Below are 21,036 nucleotides of genomic sequence, written 5' to 3' on the forward strand. Positions count from 1 at the left end.
TGCCCCCCTCCCCCACAGCACACACTCCCCCATGTTGAGGGCATGTGGTCTGGTATGGCTCAGGAGGGAGGGGGGCGCTCGCTCGTCCCCACCCCCATTCCTGTCTGACCAGACTGCGTGCCTGGGATAAGGGCTTGGTTTGGATCTTGGGGGGGGCCCCACGCTATTTTTTTGGGCCCCGGTTTAACCCCTTATGTTCCAGACCAAGCCTAAGAGCCTGGTATGCACCTGGAGGGAACCCACCTTATTTTTTTTTGGGGGGGTCTGGAGTTCCCCTTCATGAACAGCGATCTGTCATTTACACATGTCAGTCCCACCCCCCCCCTACAGTTAGAACACACCCAGGGAACATATTTAACCCCTCCCTCGCACCTAGTGTTAACCCCTTCCCTGCCAGTGGCATTTTTTGAGTAAGCAATGCATTTTTTACAGCACTGATCGCTAGAAAAATGCCAATGGTTCCAAAAAACTGTTCGATGTGTCCGCCATAATGTCGCAGTACCGATAAAAATCGCTGATCGCCCCAATAACTAGTTAAAACAACAAAAAAAAAAAATTTGTAGACGCTATAACTTTTGCAAAAACCAAACACTAAACGCTATTTGCGATTTTTTGGAACCAAAAAGATGTAGAATACGTATCGGCCTAAACTGAGGGTTTTTTTAGTTTTTTGAATATATATTTTTGGGGATATTTATTATAGCAAAAAGTAAAAATAATTTTTACATATGTGGGCGGGACTTACGCAAGTCCCGCCCACATATATAAACATCGTTCAAACCACACATGTGAGGTATTGACGCGTGCGTTAGAGCGAGAGCAATACTTTTACCACTAGACCTTCTTTGTAACTATAAACTGGTAACCTGGAAAAAAAAGAAAAAGGTCACCTATGGGGATATTCACGGAATTCATTTTGGCCCCATTGCAGGAGTGTTTCCAATAGTAAAGCGTGACTTGTAAGGTATCTATTTACTCAGTGTAACATCATCTTTCACATTATCCCCAAAAATTGGGCTCACTTTTGTGTTTTGTTAATTTTTAACCACTTGAGCCCGGACCATATTTCTGGTCAATGACCGGGCAAGTTTTTGTGATTCGGCGCGGCGTCGCTTTAACTGACAATTGCGCAGTCGTGCGACGTGGCTCCCAAACAAAATTGGCAACCTTTTTTTTCACACAAATAGATTATTAAATGTGCGTGTTTACTTCTGTCTTTAACACCTCCCCTTCAGGCTGGAAAGCATCAGATCAGGGGAAACCAAAAAAAAAAAGCTCTCATTCCATTGCAGCTTGGTTCCTACATGTGTGATGAACTGAGCATGCTCAAACACTTAGAAAAAAAATATCCTTTCTTTTTAAAAGGTGAAAAACACTCATTGGATGCTCATAGAGCGTGGTTTGGGTTAATTGCAGGTGTGCCCAATTACAAGCTCACCCAAACTAGAGACTGCAATTTGGTCATGTGATTTCAATTGCTTCATTACTAGCACTGTTATAAAAAGCTTGGATCGATCAGTCCTCAGCTGCCCTCAGAAGGGGCAGGCTGGCAGAAATGCTGTTGCTAAACACAAATGTGGTTTGTTGCATGGGTTTTGGTTTATTTTTAAATGATGTTCACTTTGATGTATTTGTCTATGTGGCCTTATTTTATGAAAAATGTGTAAAGCTATGGTTAATTAGAATTTTGAAATGTATTTTTGTTTGTTTGTCTTTTTTTGCTTTCCTTGTTTTGTTGACCAATAAAAATTACTTTAAAATTGTTAAGTTTGTCTTTTGTTACTTTTTCATGCTACATATGTTGACAGCTGCAGCTGAACTAGGTTAGGGCCTAACAAATTATGTGTGATTTTTGTCTAAGCTTCTTTCCTGGTGTGTAATCATGAAATGTTTGCCATGTTTATTCTCCCTGACTTTAAAGACAAAAACTCGTAAGTATTTTATTTATTCTGCAGTGGTCCTCAGCCCTCAAGTACCCCCGACAGGACATGTTTTGGGGATTTCTCTTATCAAGAATTGCTGTCCAGACTATTTTAAAGCACATGTGCAAGATGAAGGAAAACCTGCAAACATGGCCTGTGGGGGGGGGGGTTTGCTATTGGTGGACAGGCTTGACGTGCTGATTTACAGCACTGTGCTTAAATCTAGCGCAAGGCAATCCTATTCAAATTGTGGGTGTTTGAGGGAAGCCAAGTGAGTGTTAGAACCCCTGCTTTGTGTTTTTTTATTTTTGTGTTGAGCTTTGTGTCCCTTTTCTTAAAATTGGCTTCACTTCCTGTCACACAGCTGAACAGGAAGTGAGGTTAAAACCCTACCAGTGTCATTTCTTGGGGACACCGGTCAATCTAACTAGTGTCCCCATTAACTAAATAAAAATAAATAAGAAAACCCCAAAAAAATTTTTTAAAGCGCACAGAAGCAAACGCATACGCGAGTAGCGCCCGCATATGAAAACAGTATTCAAACCACACAAGTGAGGTATCGCCGCGATCGTTAGAGTGAGAGCAATAATTCTAGCCCTAGACCTACTCTGCAACTCAAAAAATGCAACCTGTAGAATTTTTTAAACGTCGCCTATCGAGTTTTTTAAAGGGTAAAAGTTTGACGCCATGCCACGAGCGGGCGCAATTTTTAAGCGTGACATGTTGGGTATCATTTTACTCGGCGTAACATTATCTTTCACAATATAGAAAAAAATTGGGCAAAATGTATTGTTGTCTTATATTTTAATTCAAAAAAGTGATTTTTATCCAAAAAAAGTGCACTTGTAAGACCGCTGCGCAAATACGGTGTGACAAAAAGTATTGCAATGACTGCCATTTTATTCCCTAGGATGTCTGCTAAAAAACAATATATAATGTTTGGGGGTTCTGATTAATTTTCTAGCCAAAAAATTGTGATTTTCACATGAAGGAGAGAAGTGCCAGAATTAACCCGGTGGGCAAGTGGTTAAAGTACTCATGGCTATAAAGAATAGAGTCATTGCTCATTAAAAAAAAAAAAAAAAAAAAAAAAAGGGGGTCCCTCCAAATTAAATTACCAGGCCCTTCAGGTCTGGAATGGATATTAAGGGGAACCCCGCCGTAAAAACCCCCAAAAAAAAAGACGTGCGGTTCCCGGCAAATATCCATTCCAGACCCTTCAGGTCTGGTGTGGATTTTAAGGGGAACTCCACCCCAAATAGAAAAAAAAAATGGCGTGGAGTCCCCCTAAAAATCCACACCAGACCCTTATCCGAGCACGTTGACCTGGCCGGCCGCAGAAAAGAGGGGGGGACAGAGTGCGGCCCCCCCCCTCTCCTGAACCGCACCAGGCCACATGCCCTCAACATGGGGAGGATGTCCCCATGTTGATGGGGACAAGGGTCTCATCCCCACAACCCTTGCCCGGTGGTTGTGGGGGTATGCGGGCGGGAGGTTTATCAGAATCTGGAAGACCCCTTTAACAAAGGGGACCCCCAGATCCTGACCCCCCCCCTGTGTGAAATGGTAATGGGGTACATTGTACCTCTACCATTTCACCCCAAAAAAAATGTCAAAGTGATAAAAATGACAGTAGCCGGTTTTTGACAAATCTTTTAATAAAATCTTCTTTTCTTCTTTCCTTCGGGGTTCTTCCGCTGCTTCTTTCTTCTCGTCCACATCTTGCCCGACGTCTTCTTCTATCTTCTCCGTCCGTCCTTCCGCCTTCTGGTCCCGCATCTTGCCCGTTGTCTTCTCCGTCCGCCTCCTCGTCCGCATCTTGGGTCTTCTGCGGTCTTCTTCTCGGTCCGCCGCCTTCTCGTCCCCTGCGTTTGAATTGTAATTGGCCGCCGTTTTCCCGCTCCTGGGACCCGCCCCCCTCTGACGCCACAAGTAAACTCCTTAGAAGGTCATGTGCGTCAGAGGGGGGCGGGGTCGCAGAGCGTCACACAGCGGGGGAATTCAATTTCAATCGCGCCGCCCGGAGAAGAAGTTCCCGCCGTGTCACACTCATGTGACCCCGCCCCCCTCTGACGCACATGACCTTCTAAGGAGTTTACTTGTGGCGTCAGAGGGGGGCGGGTCCCAGGAGCGGGAAAACGGCGGGAACTTCTTCTCCGGGCGGCGCGATTGAAATTGAATTCCCCCGCTGTGTGACGCTCTGCGACCCCGCCCCCCTCTGACGCACATGACCTTCTAAGGAGTTTACTTGTGGCGTCAGAGGGGGGCGGGTCCCAGGAGCGGGAAAACGGCGGCCAATTACAATTCAAACGCAGGGGACGAGAAGGCGGCGGACCGAGAAGAAGACCGCAGAAGACCCAAGATGCGGACGAGGAGGCGGACGGAGAAGACAACGGGCAAGATGCGGGACCAGAAGGCGGAAGGACGGACGGAGAAGATAGAAGAAGACGTCGGGCAAGATGTGGACGAGAAGAAAGAAGCAGCGGAAGAACCCCGAAGGAAAGAAGAAAAGAAGATTTTATTAAAAGATTTGTCAAAAATCGGCTACTGTCATTTTTATCACTTTGACATTTTTTTTGGGGTGAAATGGTAGAGGTACAATGTACCCCATTACCATTTCACACAGGGGGGGGGGTCAGGATCTGGGGGTCCCCTTTGTTAAAGGGGTCTTCCAGATTCTGATAAACCTCCCGCCCGCATACCCCCACAACCACCGGGCAAGGGTTGTGGGGATGAGACCCTTGTCCCCATCAACATGGGGACATCCTCCCCATGTTGAGGGCATGTGGCCTGGTGCGGTTCAGGAGAGGGGGGGGGCCGCACTCTGTCCCCCCCTCTTTTCTGCGGCCGGCCAGGTCAACGTGCTCGGATAAGGGTCTGGTGTGGATTTTTAGGGGGACTCCACGCCATTTTTTTTTTCTATTTGGGGTGGAGTTCCCCTTAAAATCCACACCAGACCTGAAGGGTCTGGAATGGATATTTGCCGGGAACCGCACGTCTTTTTTTTTTTTGGTTTTTACGGCGGGGTTCCCCTTAATATCCATTCCAGACCTGAAGGGCCTGGTAATTTAATTTGGGGGAACCCCTACACATTTTTTTGTTTGTTTTATGAATGAATCCCTTTAGAATTGTCAGAGCCGACAATTCATTATAGCCGCGTGTGAATTTTTAAATGACTTTTTTCCTTCAGAATGTCACTTTGTGCAGGGGGAGTTCTAAGTGCGGGAAAAATGCGCTATTTCACATGCTGACATTACACCCCCCCTAGGTACGAAATTTAAAGGAATATTTCACTTTTATTGTTTCACTTTAAGAATTATTAATTTCACTGCTCCCGAAAAAACGGCCGTTTTAAAAAATAAAAAAAGCATTGATACATGTTCCCTGGGGCAGGACTGAGGTCCCCAAACACTTTTTAGGACTAAACTTGCAGATTAGCCTTTAAAATGAACACTTTTGATTTCTCCCATAGACTTCTATAGGGAGTTCGGCGCGGCTTTACATATTAGTTTCAATGCGCCGGCTGCTACGCTGGTTCATGCGCCTGATTAAGCCTCCACCCGGAGTACTAATTAATGCATGAACCAGCGCAGCGCACATAGCTTAGTAAATCAGGCCCAATGTGTACTGTACCGACACAACCAGAAACATCAGTACTGTGCCCCTACACAATTTGTATTGTACCGACACAACCAGAAACATCAGTACTGTGCCCCTACACAATCTGTACTGTACCGGCACAACCAGAAACATCAGTACTGTGCCCCTACACAATCTGTACTGTACCGGCACAACCAGAAACATCAGTACTGTGCCCCTACACAATCTGTACTGTACCGGCACAACCAGAAACATCAGTACTGTGCCCCTACACAATCTGTACTGTACCGACACAACCAGAAACATCAGTACTGTGCCCCTACACAATCTGTACTGTACCGGCACAACCAGAAACATCAGTACTGTGCCCCTACACAATTCGCACTGTACTGACACAACAGAAATGTTCACAAAGACACAATCGGTAGTGTACTGGCACAAGCAGAAACATCTCTGCAAAGATTAGAATTAGTAGTGAAACAATTGAGTATGCTACATTAACTTTATTATAATTTTTTTCCCACTAGCATCCACATTTTCAACACAAGCTTTTGGGGTGTACCCCCTTCTTCAAGGTCCAAGCAGTACTAAATAAAAAATGGATAGTACCCAACTGATTTTGTTACAAGTGCACTAATACTGCTACAATCACCTCAAGCAATCAGTTCTAAAGTCACATAAGCAATCAAAACAACACCCGGCTGCTATGGTTGCACCTTACACAGAACATTCACCTGTGTTACTTGGATTAGAATACTGTGAAGTGGCAAATGTACAGAGAGCAAAGGTCAGCATACACTGTTCAGCTGTTTACAGTATGTATTGAATAAGAAATGCTGCCCTGATATCATAAAACAAAAACTTGAATCCACTACAAAAATGGCAACTACCACATTGAAGTAAATTGTGCTAAATATAAATACATATAAAGTGTCCATATGAACACGTTGTTTATTTAAACCACAGTGTATCCAAATGTGATTAGCAACCTCATATAAAAAAACTTTAATCACGTGTCCTTTAATCAGTGTTATTACCACATAAAAAAGGGCCGGATTCAGATAGATTGGTCTATCTGTCCGCCCGGCGTAACGTATCCAAGATACGTTACGCCTCTGTAACTTTGGGCGCAAGTTCTGTATTCAGAAAGAACTTGCGCCCTTAGTTACGGCGGCGTAATACCGCCTAATTCAAATGGGGATGTTGGGGGCGTGTTTTATTTAAATTTGAGTTGACCCCGCGTATTTAACGTTTTACGCATGCGCCGTTTGTGAAAAAATCCTAGTGCGCATGCTCGAAAATCCGCCGCAAAACGTCATTGCTTTCGACTTGAACGTAAATTACGTCCAGCCCTATTCGCGAACGACTTACACAAACGACGTAAAAAATTCAAAACTCGACGCGGGAACGACGGCCATACTTAACATAGGATACGCCTCATATAGCAGGGGTAACTATACGCCGAAAAAAGCCTAACGTAAACGACGTAAAAAAATGCGCCGGACGTACGTTTCTGAATCGGCGTATCTAGCTCATTTGCATATTCCTCGCTTAACTATACGGAAGCGCCACCTAGTGGCCAGCGTAAGTATGCAGCCTAAGATACGATGGTGTAAAACACTTACGCCGGTCATATCTTAGGGAAATCTATGCGTAACTGATTCTCTGAATCAGGCGCATAGATACAACGGCGTATCTCCTCTCTGAATTTACCCCAAAGTGTCCAAAATTCTTCAAATATCCAATTTTCCACAAGTGAAATATTGCTATAAATTGTATCCCAGTGAGAACCTCCACCAACCCCTGTGGGCACTTTCACCTTCTTAGACCTTGGCTACTCTCCCATGGTCTTACATTGAGACCATGAGAGAGTGGCCATCGGTGTATCATTAGTGCAGTGCTACAGATTATGTAATACGCAGCATGAGGTACAGAACCCACAAGTCAACGTTCACATATTTTTGACCCAAGTAATAAGGCAAAAAAGCAGTGGCCCGTAGGAGGAAAAAATGCTCCAAAGCCAGTGGTCAATGAGTGGTAAAAATAATCCAAACTCTGTGGTCAATAGAAAGAAAAATCCAGATGGCACCCCATAATGAAATCCCTGTAGCTCGGTAAAGCGCTCTTCCGGTCCCTCCCCCTCTTCTAATACCCCAATTTTTTTTTAACCTTCTGCACCTGATAAATGTTAATGCCGCGTACACACGACCATTTTTAATGGTCTAGAAAAAACAACTTTTTTTCAACCCTGATTATTGTTAACTACTTAACCCCCGGACCATATTGCTGGTCAAAGACCAGAGCACTTTTTGCGATTCGGGACTGCGACGCTTTAACTGACAATTGCGCGGTCGTGCGATGTGGCTCCCAAACAAAATTGGCGTCCTTTTTTTCCCACAAATAGAGCTTTCTTTTGGTGGTATTTGATCACCTCTGCGGTTTTTATTTTTTGCGCCATAAACAAAAATAGAGCGACAATTTTGAAAAAAAATAATATTTTTTACATTTTGCTGTAATAAATATCCCCCAAAAATATATAAAAAAAACATTTTTTTTCCTTAGTTTAGGCCGATACGTATTCTTCTACATATTTTTCGTAAAAAAAAATCGCAATAAGCGTTTATTGATTGGTTTGCGCAAAAGTTATAGCGTTTACAAAATAGGGGGTATTTTTATGGCATTTTTATTAATATATTTTTTTTTACTAGTAATGGCGGTGATCAGCGATTTTTTTTCATTACTGCGACATTATGGCGGACACTTCGGACACTTTTGACAAATTTTTGGGACCATTGGCATTTTTATAGCGATCAGTGCTATAAAAATGCATTAGATTACTATAAAAATGCCACTGGCAGTGAAGGGGTTAACACTAGGGGGCGGGGAAGGGGTTAAGTATGTCCCTTGTGTGTTCTTACTGTGGGGGGGGGGGGTGGCCTCACTAGGGGAAACACTGATCTTCTGTTCATACATTGTATGAACAGAAAATCAGCATTTCCCCCGCTGACAGGACCGAGAGCTGTGTGTTTACACACACAGCTCCCGTTCCCTGCTCTGTAACGAGCGATCGCGTGTGCCCGGCGGCGATCGCGCCCGCCGGGCACACGCACGGGAGTCGGGGGCGAGCGGGGGGCGCGCGCGCGCCCCCTAGTGGCCGCTCGAAGAGCGGACGTATAGCTACGGGCTCTCGCCCAGGAGAGCCGACCTGCCGCCGTATAATGACGGTGGCTGGTCGGCTAGTGGTTAAGCTGGCCTTGCATACACATGATCGTTAAAAAAAAAGGTTCTAGCAAAGCGCGGTGACGTACAATGGCACTATAAAGGGGAAGTTCCATTCGGATGGCGCCACCCTTGGGGCTGCTTTTGTTGATTTTGTGTTAGTAAAAGTTTGGTGAGAGACGATTCATGCTTTTCAGTCTGTTACAGCGTGATGAATGTGCTTACTCCATTACGAACGCTAGTTTTACCAGAACGAGCGCTCCCGTCTCATAACTTGCTTCTGAGCATGCGCATTTTTTTTCACGTTGTTAAAGCCCACACATGACCATTTTTTACAACGTTAAAAACGACGTGAAAATTTAGAGCATGTTCTAAATTTTTAATGCCCATTTTTTACGTTGTGGAAAATGCTCTGGAGCCCACACACGATCGTTTTTAATGACATCCCGAAAAACGGTCGTGAAATATTTACTTTATGCCCACCTCCATTAGAGTTGCAATAAAGCTGAAGGCACACCTTCTCAGACAACAGTACACCACACCCCCACTTTGGTGTCAGGAACATGCTAGATCAGGGGTAGGCAACCATGGCACTCCAGCTGTGGTGAAGCCTCTGCCTCTAGGCGTGATGGGATTGCAAGACCCCGACAATCACAGGCATGACTAGAGGCAGAGTCATGATGGGATTTGTAGTTTCACCACAGCTGGAGTGCCAAGGTTGCCTACCCCTGTGCTAGATTTTAAAACAGCTTAATTTCTCCACCATCACTCCTTTGTAACCAAGAAGCATTACAGGTAATCACTGACTATGCACATGATCAATGCTGCTAGACAATGTGTTCCCATCCACTGGTTGTTACTCCAATACCCAAGAAAGAAAGAATGGTACATCAGGTTGAACAAAATTGCTGACATGGAATGGATTCATATTGCACAAGAATAGTTAGAAAAATATCTCATCTTGACTGCATTAGCACCTCCACTTTGTTCAAAACATTGGAATTTCAGCCACCTCCAGGTGGCACCCCATACCCCCATACTCTAATTTCTAAACCACTGTGGAGCTCTCTTGCGGTACCTCCCCCCTCATCTAATACCTTGGAGTTTTCTTCAATCCCTCTTTCCATCTACATCCCGCACACCTTCCCAAACTGCACCTTTTTTTGGTTTGTTTCTTCACTCTGCACAATTCCACAAACCCCCCTCAGCACCACAACTTGGTTCACCACCTAGTAGCAACTAGAGCAAGACCTTATGGATGCCAACTCTGTTTTTTCTGCCACAAACCATAACATCCTGGAGACACTCTGCATGACCACTGATACCACTCCTTACATACATTCACCCTTCCTTTTTGCATGGCCTCAAGAAAACTCAACTCTGGAATTTGCAAGAAGATTACAATACATGTCTGTAGTACTAAGAAATGTAATATGAATGCTAAATGTATGCCTAGCTGAAAATGTGACACTCTTGTGTCATACTGGGAACAGTTCTGTATCTTTCTCACTTTTCACACTAAGACCTTCCACGTTGTCATTTACTGGAAAAAAAATCTTGTGCCATTTTATTTTTTGTAATTTGAAAATCTCAATAAAAAATATTATGGAGAAAAACATTGGCGTCAGTGAGAGAAAAAACATTGGGGCACTATGGTGTGGTAGAGGCTCTGCTAGGGCTTGTTAGGGGGTAATCTGGGAGGCAATATAGCAGACTGGTAAGCACTGTGGGGAGTAAAGGTTCTGGAGAAGGATGAGGGCTCTGACTCAAGCTTGGGGGCACTATAGCAGGCTGTTTGAAACATTGTGGGAGACTGGGGGGTGCTTTGCAGGAGGTTAGACGGAGTACCTGCCTTTCTTCTACTTACTTTTCAGACCTACCTGCACAGGTGCCCACTGAAAATTGTTACTTCCCATTCTAGCGCCCTCTAGTCATGTGATGGGTCACATGACAGGGGAAGACAAGCTGAAACATCCAAATTAAGATGCAGCATTTAAAATAACCATACTAAAATAAATTAAAGTGCAAAAACCAAACTGTGCAACCTCTTTTGGTTTTTTCACTTTAATATATTTTGGTTTATTTTTTTAAATGCTACATCTTTATTTGGATGATTTTGCTTGTTATTTTAGCCCATATGGACTATAATTAGAAGTTCATCTGCTGAGGTATTTTATGTAGTGATACACCATAAGTGTAAAGTAACTCCCATCCCTTCAGGGGAAGAAGACAACAGGCGCCCTTGCTGCTTGGTCAGGGAATGCATTCATCTCCAATACCTCTCCATGATGTCAGAGGGAGAAGTACCCACAGGACATCCACTGAAGCTCTGCAGAAAGTCCTGGATCCTGCAAAACACTCAAAGTTCTTTCCTCTATGCCACCCTCAGCCCTAGGCCCCAGTCCATGGTCTGATCCCAACAGTAATGACATTCTTTATGCTTTCCAATGCAGGATTTTATTAAAGCGGAACTTCACTCTAAAGGGAAAGTTCCACTTTATGCCCTCCTCTACTACATTTGGCATATTAAACATTTTTGGGGGGAGCAGGTCTACTCTCTTTGCTTGCAGCCTTCTGGGACAAGTCACAGGTCCCAGAATGTTGCGGGACTATTCACAAAGCGCAGCACAGCGGGAAGCCAGCTGTGACGCTGCAAGGAGTCACAGCCGGCTTACCAAAGTAAACATACCAGTGCCGGGGACCTGAAGACAGGCAAGTAACTGGCCTTGGTGAGTATGGCACTGGATCCCTGGACAGGTAAGTGTCCCTTTATTAAAAGTCAGCAGCTACAGTATTTTCAATTGCTGATTTTTATTTAATTTTTTCTCTAGGGTGAAGATCTTCTCATTCAAATTGATGGGCTGCTGTGCCCGTGCAAACCGTGGCTCGCAGAGCCACATCAATGTGAACCTATCCTTAGAGGGTATCAGCCTATATGACTGGTGTACTAGGTTAGCATCAATGATAAAATAAAAATCCCCCACCTTCTTAAATAAAACGCAAATCTGAACCCATTGAAAACTGCTGCATTCATTTATCACTACGAGAAAACAACCCAGAGATGGTCACCTCTACTACAGTACAAATATGAAAATTACATAAGCTTGTACCTCATTCTACCGGTTTCAGGATCCACGACTTTTCGTATAACACTCTGCCGTGCCTCCCACTCCTCCTTGGTCATTGGCTTCATTGCTTGAATACGGCTCTTCTGCTCATCAGTTAACACTGTTAATCAAAGAGTAACAATTGTACAACCAATCATAAAATATCAATTCAGGTAAACAATCTGACAAACGCAGAGCACAAAACACTCTATATTCATTGCAGCCATAAATTACGTGACACTCACAGAACAGGAAAGATTCAACCTTGATGCCAGCTGTAATATTTCAAAGCATGTTACCTTGCTGGCATTTACAGAGTGCTAGCCATAAATGGTCAACTGTTGACTTATATTAAAGTATATCATTTTTTCTGTTTTGGATAGAGCAGGGTAAAGGTTAAAACCCCTGCCAGGTTATTCTTTGCCATCTGTGTAAAATTGGGAACATTTCCCTTCACTTCCTGTAACACAACAAGACGTTAAAGGGCATCAGCAAAAGTGAGTGGAACTCCCCTCTTTATTGGAAGCTTTCCTTTTACCTCTTGTTCTGGAGACAACTTTTAAATTCTTAATTTCTCCTCACTTTCTTTCTCGGAGACAATAGTCACCAGTACAAACAAGAGAGGCGAATGGCTGACAGCAAGAAAAACTTGGAGAAAGGTTTCAACCCTTCTCCACACTATCTAAACCTAAAAAACAAAGATTTGCCTAGAGATCAGTTTTAATTCCATGGGCTTTCTCCAGACATCCACCATGGTGTCTAAAAAATGATGTCAGGAACTGGTGACCATGTTAATGTCAGTACAGAAACTGCTCAGATTCTCCTTAAGGCTCCATTTACACTTGTGCAACTTGTCATGCGACTTTGGACATCAAAGTCACATGGCAAGTCGCAGCCCATTATTTTCAATGTCACCTGGTCAAATTGGTGCGACTTAAAGGGTCACTAAAGGAAAACATTTTTTTGCCTAAAATTAATGTCTACACGGTAGACAGACAGAATAGTGTAATGATTCTGTTAAAAAACAAGTAAATACCTATTAAATTCCTTCATCTATATCACCTCCGGCATTCTAGTTTCTGTTCTCTCATTCGCTTCCTGGTTTGCATCGCTCGTTCATGTAAGAACTACATTTCCCAGTATGAATTGCGGCACGCCCAGTAATTCACATCTCCTTGAAGTCTCTAACACGTAGAGCGCGTCCTGCAGCACAGATGTAGTTCCCAGGAGGGGGTGAGCACGTTTATGACCACCGCAGTAAAGCCTCCCATCACGGTGGTCAGTAAAATCAGACAAGCAGGAAGTGAAAAGAACAGAGAAGAAATAGAGCAACTTCTGAGCAAAAACCAACAATGAGGAAGTGAAAAGAGGAATGTCTGCAGGTAAAGGATGCTTATTCTGAAAACATTTTTTTTTCCTTTACAACCCCTTTAAAGTTAAGATTTGGAAAAAGTGGATTGATGCATTGTGTTTTAATCTAAATTTAAACCCTCAACGGGGGGGGAGGGATCTGTTATAAAATTTATATTACCTGACCTGCAGTATTTTTGAACATTTTGAAATTGTCTGAGTGTTATTGAATATTTCTGAAAGTTTCTGATTATTTATGAACAGCTTTTCGAGTATCTGTGCATATTTTGGGAAAATTCGATGTGGCTGTTTGGATGATGATTTTTTGTTGTTGGTGTTTGTTTGTTATAACATTTTCAAAAATGTAATGATAAAAAAAAAAAACTTTAAAAAAAGGTGCTTTCACTACTTTGATCCAGAAAGCGTAGAGTCAGACTCAAAGTCGCACTGGAAATTGCCTAAAACTCATTAATTTATGGATTTATTTACATGCTGATTCTTACAAATCTCCACATAGCATTACATTATCCTTAGCTGCAGGACAATTAAACAAAAGAGGCAGAACTGAATTGTGTAGAGCAGCTCAGCAATCATGTTGGAGCCTTTTAAAGATGTCACTGTATTCTATTCTTCAAACATCCATTGATTGTGCTGGATTCAATATATCCTCACTCCTACATAGCATTTTCTGAGCACAGGTCACTACAGCTCAACAGAAATGTATAAACTATGCCTGTGTGCACATAAGTACATCACGAGACAAGACTAAATCATTTCACCTGATCGTGCCCTCTAGGGTAGGAACTGTCTGCCTGGTGTCCTCAAGCATCCCTGCCTGAGCCCTGGGACCGGTGGGTGCCCACCTGCTGCGGCATGGCCTGGCCTGTTCTGCCCCTGTGACATGACTCCCCTGCCTGACCCCCCCCCTGTTTTTTTACTGTTCCTGACCTGGGAAGGACTCGGCTGGGAGCTACTTGTCTGCCCTTTCCCCTAGGAGCTGATTCCAATGAACACACACTTCTGATACACCTCCTGCACTTGGGGGATTGGGGGCCTGAGGCTTGCTCTGGAGGGAGGGGGTGGTGGCCGGCTGCATGATCCGGGAATGGCATGGGAGGATATTATGTGTTGGTATATCTCTTTCTGTTTTAATGTTCAGGCTGGGTTATAGTACTGAGCTCATTTTGATTGTTTGGTGGGAGGGCTGGGGTGAACTTTGCCTCGGAACGGCCCACCTGCGTCTGACTGTCATGGATCCTCACCACGTGGTGCTTGCTATTGTAAGGACCTAGTTAAGAACAGTGCCCCTGGCTAAGCCAGGAGATTACCTATTTTTCCTTTTTTTTTGAGTCCCGCTCCGTTGGCGGCACCTCTGCTGTTCACCTGTGCACCTAGTGCTCGGACTGCACTTGCCTGCTTGACTGATGTTCACGGCCCTATGTGGTGTATAACCACCTTTGTTGGGGGGATCAAGGTGCATTCTGGTTTTGATGAATGTACAGGGTGGGGGGAAGTTGGGGATGTTAACGTTTTAAGCTTTCTTTTGGTTTTTCTTTTCTTTTTCTTTGTTTTCATATGGTTTGAAGGAATAGATACTGTGCTCAATCCCAGATATGTGCATGTCCAGCCCCAGCCCATGTCCAGCGGGCCACCCCCCCACGTGGGGGGGGTGGCCCGCAGCCGCTGCCTGTCACGGCGGCTGTGCCCGGGGTTCCAGATGCGGGTCTCTGCTGCCTCCCGGTCCCATTTTACTTTTTATTATATTTTTCTGCAGTTTTACTATGGCCTCCCTATCGGTAGTCTCTTGGAATGTCCGGGGGCTGAATTCCAAAATTAAGCGGGCGCTGGTCTTTAAGTTTCTTCAGCACTACTCCCCGGACGTCTGTATACTACAAGAGACACATCTAGTGGGTGGCAGGATTCTCAGCCTGCGTAAACCATGGGTGGGGCACTACTATCATGCCACCCACTCTAGTAGGGCCAGGGGGGTTAGCATTCTTATTCGTAAGTCCCTAACGTTTGAGCTGCTTGACCTGCATCTGGACCCAGAGGGAAACTATGTAGTGGTACACGCCGTGATGGCTGGTATGCCGATGGTTCTGGTGGGCCTGTACAGTCCCCCCCCTGCTAGTATTGGTCTCCTAAATAGGATTGTTCAGCTAGTAGCGTCCTATTCTGCCGCTGCGGTCCTCTTAGCGGGGGATTTTAATATGGTGCCCTGCCCAAACCTGGACAGGATGTCCTTTAGCTCTGCAACTGACTCCCCGCTCTCTAGGTGGGCGGAGGCAGTGGGCCTTACGGATGTTTGGAGGTGGAGGAACCCGGGGGTTAAAAGCTTTACGTGCAGTTCGGCCACCTATGCAGCCATGTCGCGGATCGACCTCATGTATGCCAGCAGCCCTATGTTAGCCAAAGTACAAGAGATCTCTGTGCTCCCGAGGGGAATATCAGATCATGCCCCCATCTTACTCCGACTACATACGGGCCTGGCCCCCGGGGGCGGCCTTTGGCGCCTTTCGAGGTACTGGGTTTCCGATGAGAGGATAGAACCTGAAATGGAGTCTAGTATAGCCGAATATTGGTCCTCCGATGCTCCAGGAGCCGAGTCTCCAGAGCGTTGGGAGGGGTTCAAGCTTTTAGTTCGAAATAAATACCAGTCCCTTATTCAATCTGTTCGCGCGTCCTCCCGGGCCTCGCTTGCCCAGGCGGAGGAGAGGGCTCAGTCGTTGGAGACGCAGTATGCAGAAGAGGGGGGGGAGCAGAAGAGGGCGGATCTTCAAGTGGCGGTGCGGGAGGCTCAACTCCTTAGACTGACGGCGGCTAAGAAACAGCTCCTGCATCAGTCTCAGAGAGTGTTTGAGCAGGGGGAAAAGACGGGACGGCTGCTGGCGTGGATCTCTAGGGACCCGACCAACTCAGTTCCCATAGCTGGTATCCGGACTGTGTCGGGAGACCTGGTATCTGACCCTAGTGAGATAAATGCCTGCTTTGCTACCTACTATGAGGGGTTGTACTCGTCTAGGGTCGATTATTCTCCGGATGAACTACACTCCTTCTTAGATGGCCTGGTCTTCCCTGCTCTTTCGGAGGAGGCTCGCGCGTCACTGGACGCTCCGATCACTCTGAAGGAAGTCCAGGGGGCGATTGCCTCCCTGCAGGCCGGGAAGACCCCTGGAGATGACGGCCTGCCGGCCGAATTCTTTAAGACCCACGGGGCCACCCTGGGAGCGCGATACCGAGGGGCCCTACTGACCTCCCTCCGGAGACACTCATTGCCCCCCTCCATGCAGCGGGCAGTTGTCGTGGTGATTCCCAAACCGGGGAAGGACCCTGCACTCTGCTCGTCGTACAGACCGATTTCGTTATTGAACGTTGACGCAAAGATATTTACTAAGGTATTGGCGAATCGGCTCGGTACAGTGATACTTTCTTTGATTAATGGGGAACAGACCGGATTTATGCCGGGCAAGGGGACAGACATAAATTTACGAAGGCTGTTCACGGTTATTGATCGGGTGGCCGGGAGGGGGGGAGAGGAGGTTATTGCCTCCCTCGACGCCGAAAAGGCCTTTGACTCGGTGGAGTGGGAATACTTGTGGGAGGTCCTACAGAGATTCGGCTTGGGTCCACAGTTCATCTCTTGGCTCAGAATGTTGTACGCCAATCCGACGGCGAGGATTCGGACAAATGGCTCCCTCTCTGCATCCTTCCCACTCCATCGAGGTACAAGACAGGGGTGCCCTCTCTCCCCGGCCCTGTTCGCCCTTGCCATCGAGCCACTGGCTATTATGCTTCGCTCCACCCCTGAGGTTACCGGTATTACGGTCTGCTCTGTTGTCGAAAGGGTCTCTATGTATGCGGACGACACTCTCCTCTACCTAAACGACTCACACAGCTCCCTGTCCGCTGCGCTCTCGGTTATTAACACGTTTGGCCGGTTTTCCGGTATTCGGATCAACTGGGACAAGTCGGTCCTTTTTCCTCTGACACGATCGCCCCCTCCCGATGATCTGCCGGCTCCGCTTCAGTGGGTCGACAGTTTTAAGTATCTGGGCATCATGGTTCGCAGAAACCTGTCTGAATACATCGAGGCCAATGTGAACCCTGTTCTCCAGAAGTTTCTCCAAAGATGCGCGGCCTGGAAGACCCTGCCTCTCACACCTGTCGGCAGGGTTAACTTGGTTAAAATGTCCTTCCTCCCTAAGTTTCTATACGTCTTCAGACATACACCGGTGACTATCCCCAAGTCATTTTTTGATAGACTGGATCAGGCGGTGGGTACGTTTGTTTGGCAGGCCTCGGTCCCGAGGGTGGGAAGGCCCATACTTCAGCTCCCCTTGTCGGAGGGCGGTTTAGCCCTTCCGAACTTTAGAAAGTACTATTGGGCGGCAGTGTTGGTATCCGTTAGATGGTGGTTTGCTCAGGATCACAACAACCCGTCTGTTAACCTTGAAGCAGCAATAATGGGATCCTATGCTGGACTGAGCAACTTGGTTTACCGGGGTGTTGGAGTGAGCGCCCAGATTACTGCACCAATGAGGGCCACAGTGGTGGTATGGAGACAGGTCTCGAGGCTACTGGTTGAGCCCGGATCTTTCTCCCCCCACGTCCCTTTGTGGGGCAACCCATCCCTGTCCCATATGAGGACTGTGCCGGATCCGCAGCTGTGGGCGCGATATAGCATTAAGACACTGAGAGACGTCATGCCGGAGGGTCGTTTGCTCTCTTTTGGCGTGTTAAAGGCTAAGTTTGGGCTTCCCCCCTGGATGTTCTTCAGATATCTTCAGCTTCGGCATGCGGTCCGGGCGCAGTTTCCGGATCCTATCAAGGTGGAGCCCCACTCGGTGGAGAGGCTCCTTACCTCCCGTGTAGTGGACAGGGTGCTCTCTTCTATCTACCTTCGGTTGGCCTGTGCTGGGGGGCCCGGGGCCTCGCGGGCATTTTCGGCCTGGCAGCGGGACTTGCCGGCCCTCACATCGGAGGACTGGTCAGAGGGACTGCAGCAGTATATTCCCTTCATGATATCGGCAAAGGAGCGTTTTATCCAGTTGAAATTTATTCATAGGGTCTACTATACGCCTCAGAGGCTGGCGGTTATTTACCGCACCTCTGAGGATAAATGTCCCAGATGCAGCCAGGCCGTGGGGAACTTCATTCACATGGTCTGGCTCTGCCCGAAGATCCAGGAGTTTTGGCGGCTGGTGGCGGCGGAGATTGAGTCGATCGGCGGCGTGGCTGTTGGGCTGAACCCCTTAATCCTACTGCTGGGTATTACCGATAACCTCCCCACCTCCACACACAAAAAGCTTTTTATCTTCTATACAGCTTTCTACGCTCGCAAAGCGATCCTGCTCCAGTGGAAGGCGACTGACCCGCCTGGTCTACCTGCCTGGCGGAAACTGGTGAATGACATCCTCCCCATGTATAAGCTCACGTACATGGGGCGTAACTGCCCCAAGAAGTTCGACAAGGTCTGGGGGGCCTGGGTGGCGGCCAAGAGGCTGACGGTATAATGAGTTTGGGTCTAGCTGCTTGCCCCCCTCTTCCCCGGGGCGGTCCCGGGGTTCCCCCTTACCCCTCCTGGGTCCGTGATTTGGGTTGGCGGAGCCCCCACGATTGGGTTCTTTGGTGGGGGTGATATGCTTGGGAGACGCAGTGGGTGCACGGTGTGTTATGCGGTATGGTCACCTCATATGGCTTGCTGGATGGGATATGGCCCCCCCCCCCCCCCCCTACCTCTCCCCTCTCCCCCTACCTCTCCCCCTTCCTGCCCTCCTCTCCGGTCTGGATAAGTTTTCATGATGTCCTCTAAATGCATTTGTTTTTTCCTGCACTGTCTGTAACCAATGGTTGGGCCTTGCGGCCCTCTTTGTATTATTTGAATGATATGAGCATGTAACCGTTTGATTTTCTTGAATAAATATTCCTTCTGTTAAAAAAAAAAATCATTTCACCTGGACCAATTTCTTCCGAAGACTCCTGAGACAACTCTAAAGATGGTCCCTGTTGAGGTTCTTCTGTTCTGCTCTTGGCCTCCTGAACTTTCACTTTAGACAAGCTATTCTTTTTGGCTTTTTTGCTTTTCTTTTTCAACTTCTTTTTCTTTTTACCCTTCTTGTACTTTTTCTTTTTGTGATGTCTCTTGTGTTTAGAACAGTCACTAGATTCATCTGAAGAGGAAGATGATGAGCTGGAGCTATCTGAAGAAGTAGAGGATGAGGAGGAGGATGATGATTTTGCAGCCTTATTTTTCTTCTTCTTTCTTTCTGGTGAGGAGGAGGATGAAGAAGAAGATGATCTGCTCAACTTCCTCTTTCCACGCTTTCTTTCTACCGAAATAAAGGGAAAAGAGCAGATTAAAGTTCTACAAAACTATACAACAGTTTTCACACATCATATTTTGTATTTTATCCCTAGTACAGGTTAATGTCACCCTGCTCAGGGTAGTTGTGTGACAAACCTTTCCTCAAAACCTCGGGATGGTATTTGGAGAGGGTTGACCGCCTTCTTGAAGGTGAAGGACTGCTGCTGTCACCCCTGTGCCTTGATGCAGATTTCTTTTTCACCGACTTGTGGTGTGATGGATGAGGGCTCCTACTTCGAGGTTTCTTCTTTGTCCCAGTGTCATCCATGATCGTCGCAAACAAATCTGCATTCAAATATATTTATTTAAAAATGATAATAGAATCTACCGCTATGGCTGCAAGAGATTCCAGAAGAATTAATGCCAGTTTACAAATGAGCAAACTGGCGGTAATGTATTATTTATTACAGGTATTTATATTGCGCTGTCAATTTACGCAGCGCTTTACACATATATATTGTACATTCACATCAGTCCCTTACCCTCAAGGAGTTTACAATCTAAGGTCCCCAACTCAAATTCATATATACACATACTAGGTAGGACCAAGGGACAGGAGCCAATTAACCTAGCAGCATGTCTTTGGAGTGTGAAAGGAAGCTTGTGTACCCAAAGGAAACCCATGCAGGCACAGGGAGAACATGCAAACTCCAGGCAGGTAGTGCCATGACTGGGATTCAAACCAATCACCCTAGTGCTGCTAGGTGGAAGTGCTAACCACTTAGTCACTGTGCTGTGTAATTAAGACCAACACAAAGTCGGTGTACACAGGGAGGAGTGTTGTGTGTTCTTTACCTTATTATTATGTTTGAATGTGTTTTAGATTTACTTCATTGGTTGCTAAGATGAAGGCCGCTTATGGTCTAGCAACCAATGAGGCAAGAAGTCACACTGAATTGACAGCTGGTGGAACCTGTTGGGGCACTTTGAGAGACTCGGTCCCCATCAGGTGCTCCTTGTCTAAGATTTACAGTGGGCGGATCAATAGCAGCTGTTCAGTCCAATAGTGGCTCTGGAATCCGCCCACTGACAATCACAGGCAAGGCGGACCTGACAATGAACTGGACTCTCATCCGTCCACCAGACAACTCAACTTCAGGTCCACTGTGCCTGTTGTGTGGATGGAGCCTAACAGGGAACTCTTAGGCCTCGTACAGACGGACGGACTGTCCGCTGAAAACGGTCCGCCGGACCGTTTTCAGCGGACATGTCCGCCCGGAGATTTCTGTTGTACACACCATCAGACAGAAATCCGCGCGTACCCGATACGCGGTGACGTGGCCGCGACGATGACGCGGCGACGTGCGCGGCCCTGGAAGTTCAAAGCACGCATGCGTCGAATCACTTTGACGCATGCGAGGGATGGCGGACGATCGGACATGTACGGTGAGTCTGTACAGACGACCGAACATGTCCGACGGACAGGCTTCCAGCGGACATGTTTCTTAGTGTCAGTATAAGTGTAGTAGTCAGT

The 21,036-nt window shown here is 46.4% G+C and overlaps 1 protein-coding gene across 1 annotated transcript in view; it reads right to left on the reverse strand.

Annotated features, from left to right (window-relative positions):
• Positions 1-21,036, reverse strand: part of ARL6IP4 (ADP ribosylation factor like GTPase 6 interacting protein 4) — a 43,161-nt gene that overhangs the window by 19,280 nt on the left and 2,845 nt on the right. Inside the window, exons 2-4 of the mRNA XM_040347316.1 lie at positions 19,659-19,847; positions 19,153-19,527; positions 11,852-11,969 (exon numbers count right to left, since the gene is read on the reverse strand). Coding sequence (XP_040203250.1) covers positions 11,852-11,969; positions 19,153-19,527; positions 19,659-19,830 — 665 coding nt within the window. The 5' untranslated portion in view covers positions 19,831-19,847. The remainder of the gene's footprint in view (positions 1-11,851; positions 11,970-19,152; positions 19,528-19,658; positions 19,848-21,036) is intronic.

The sequence above is a fragment of the Rana temporaria genome, chromosome 1 (assembly GCF_905171775.1).
Source record: "Rana temporaria chromosome 1, aRanTem1.1, whole genome shotgun sequence".
In the NCBI taxonomy this organism is placed as follows: Eukaryota; Metazoa; Chordata; class Amphibia; order Anura; family Ranidae; genus Rana; species Rana temporaria.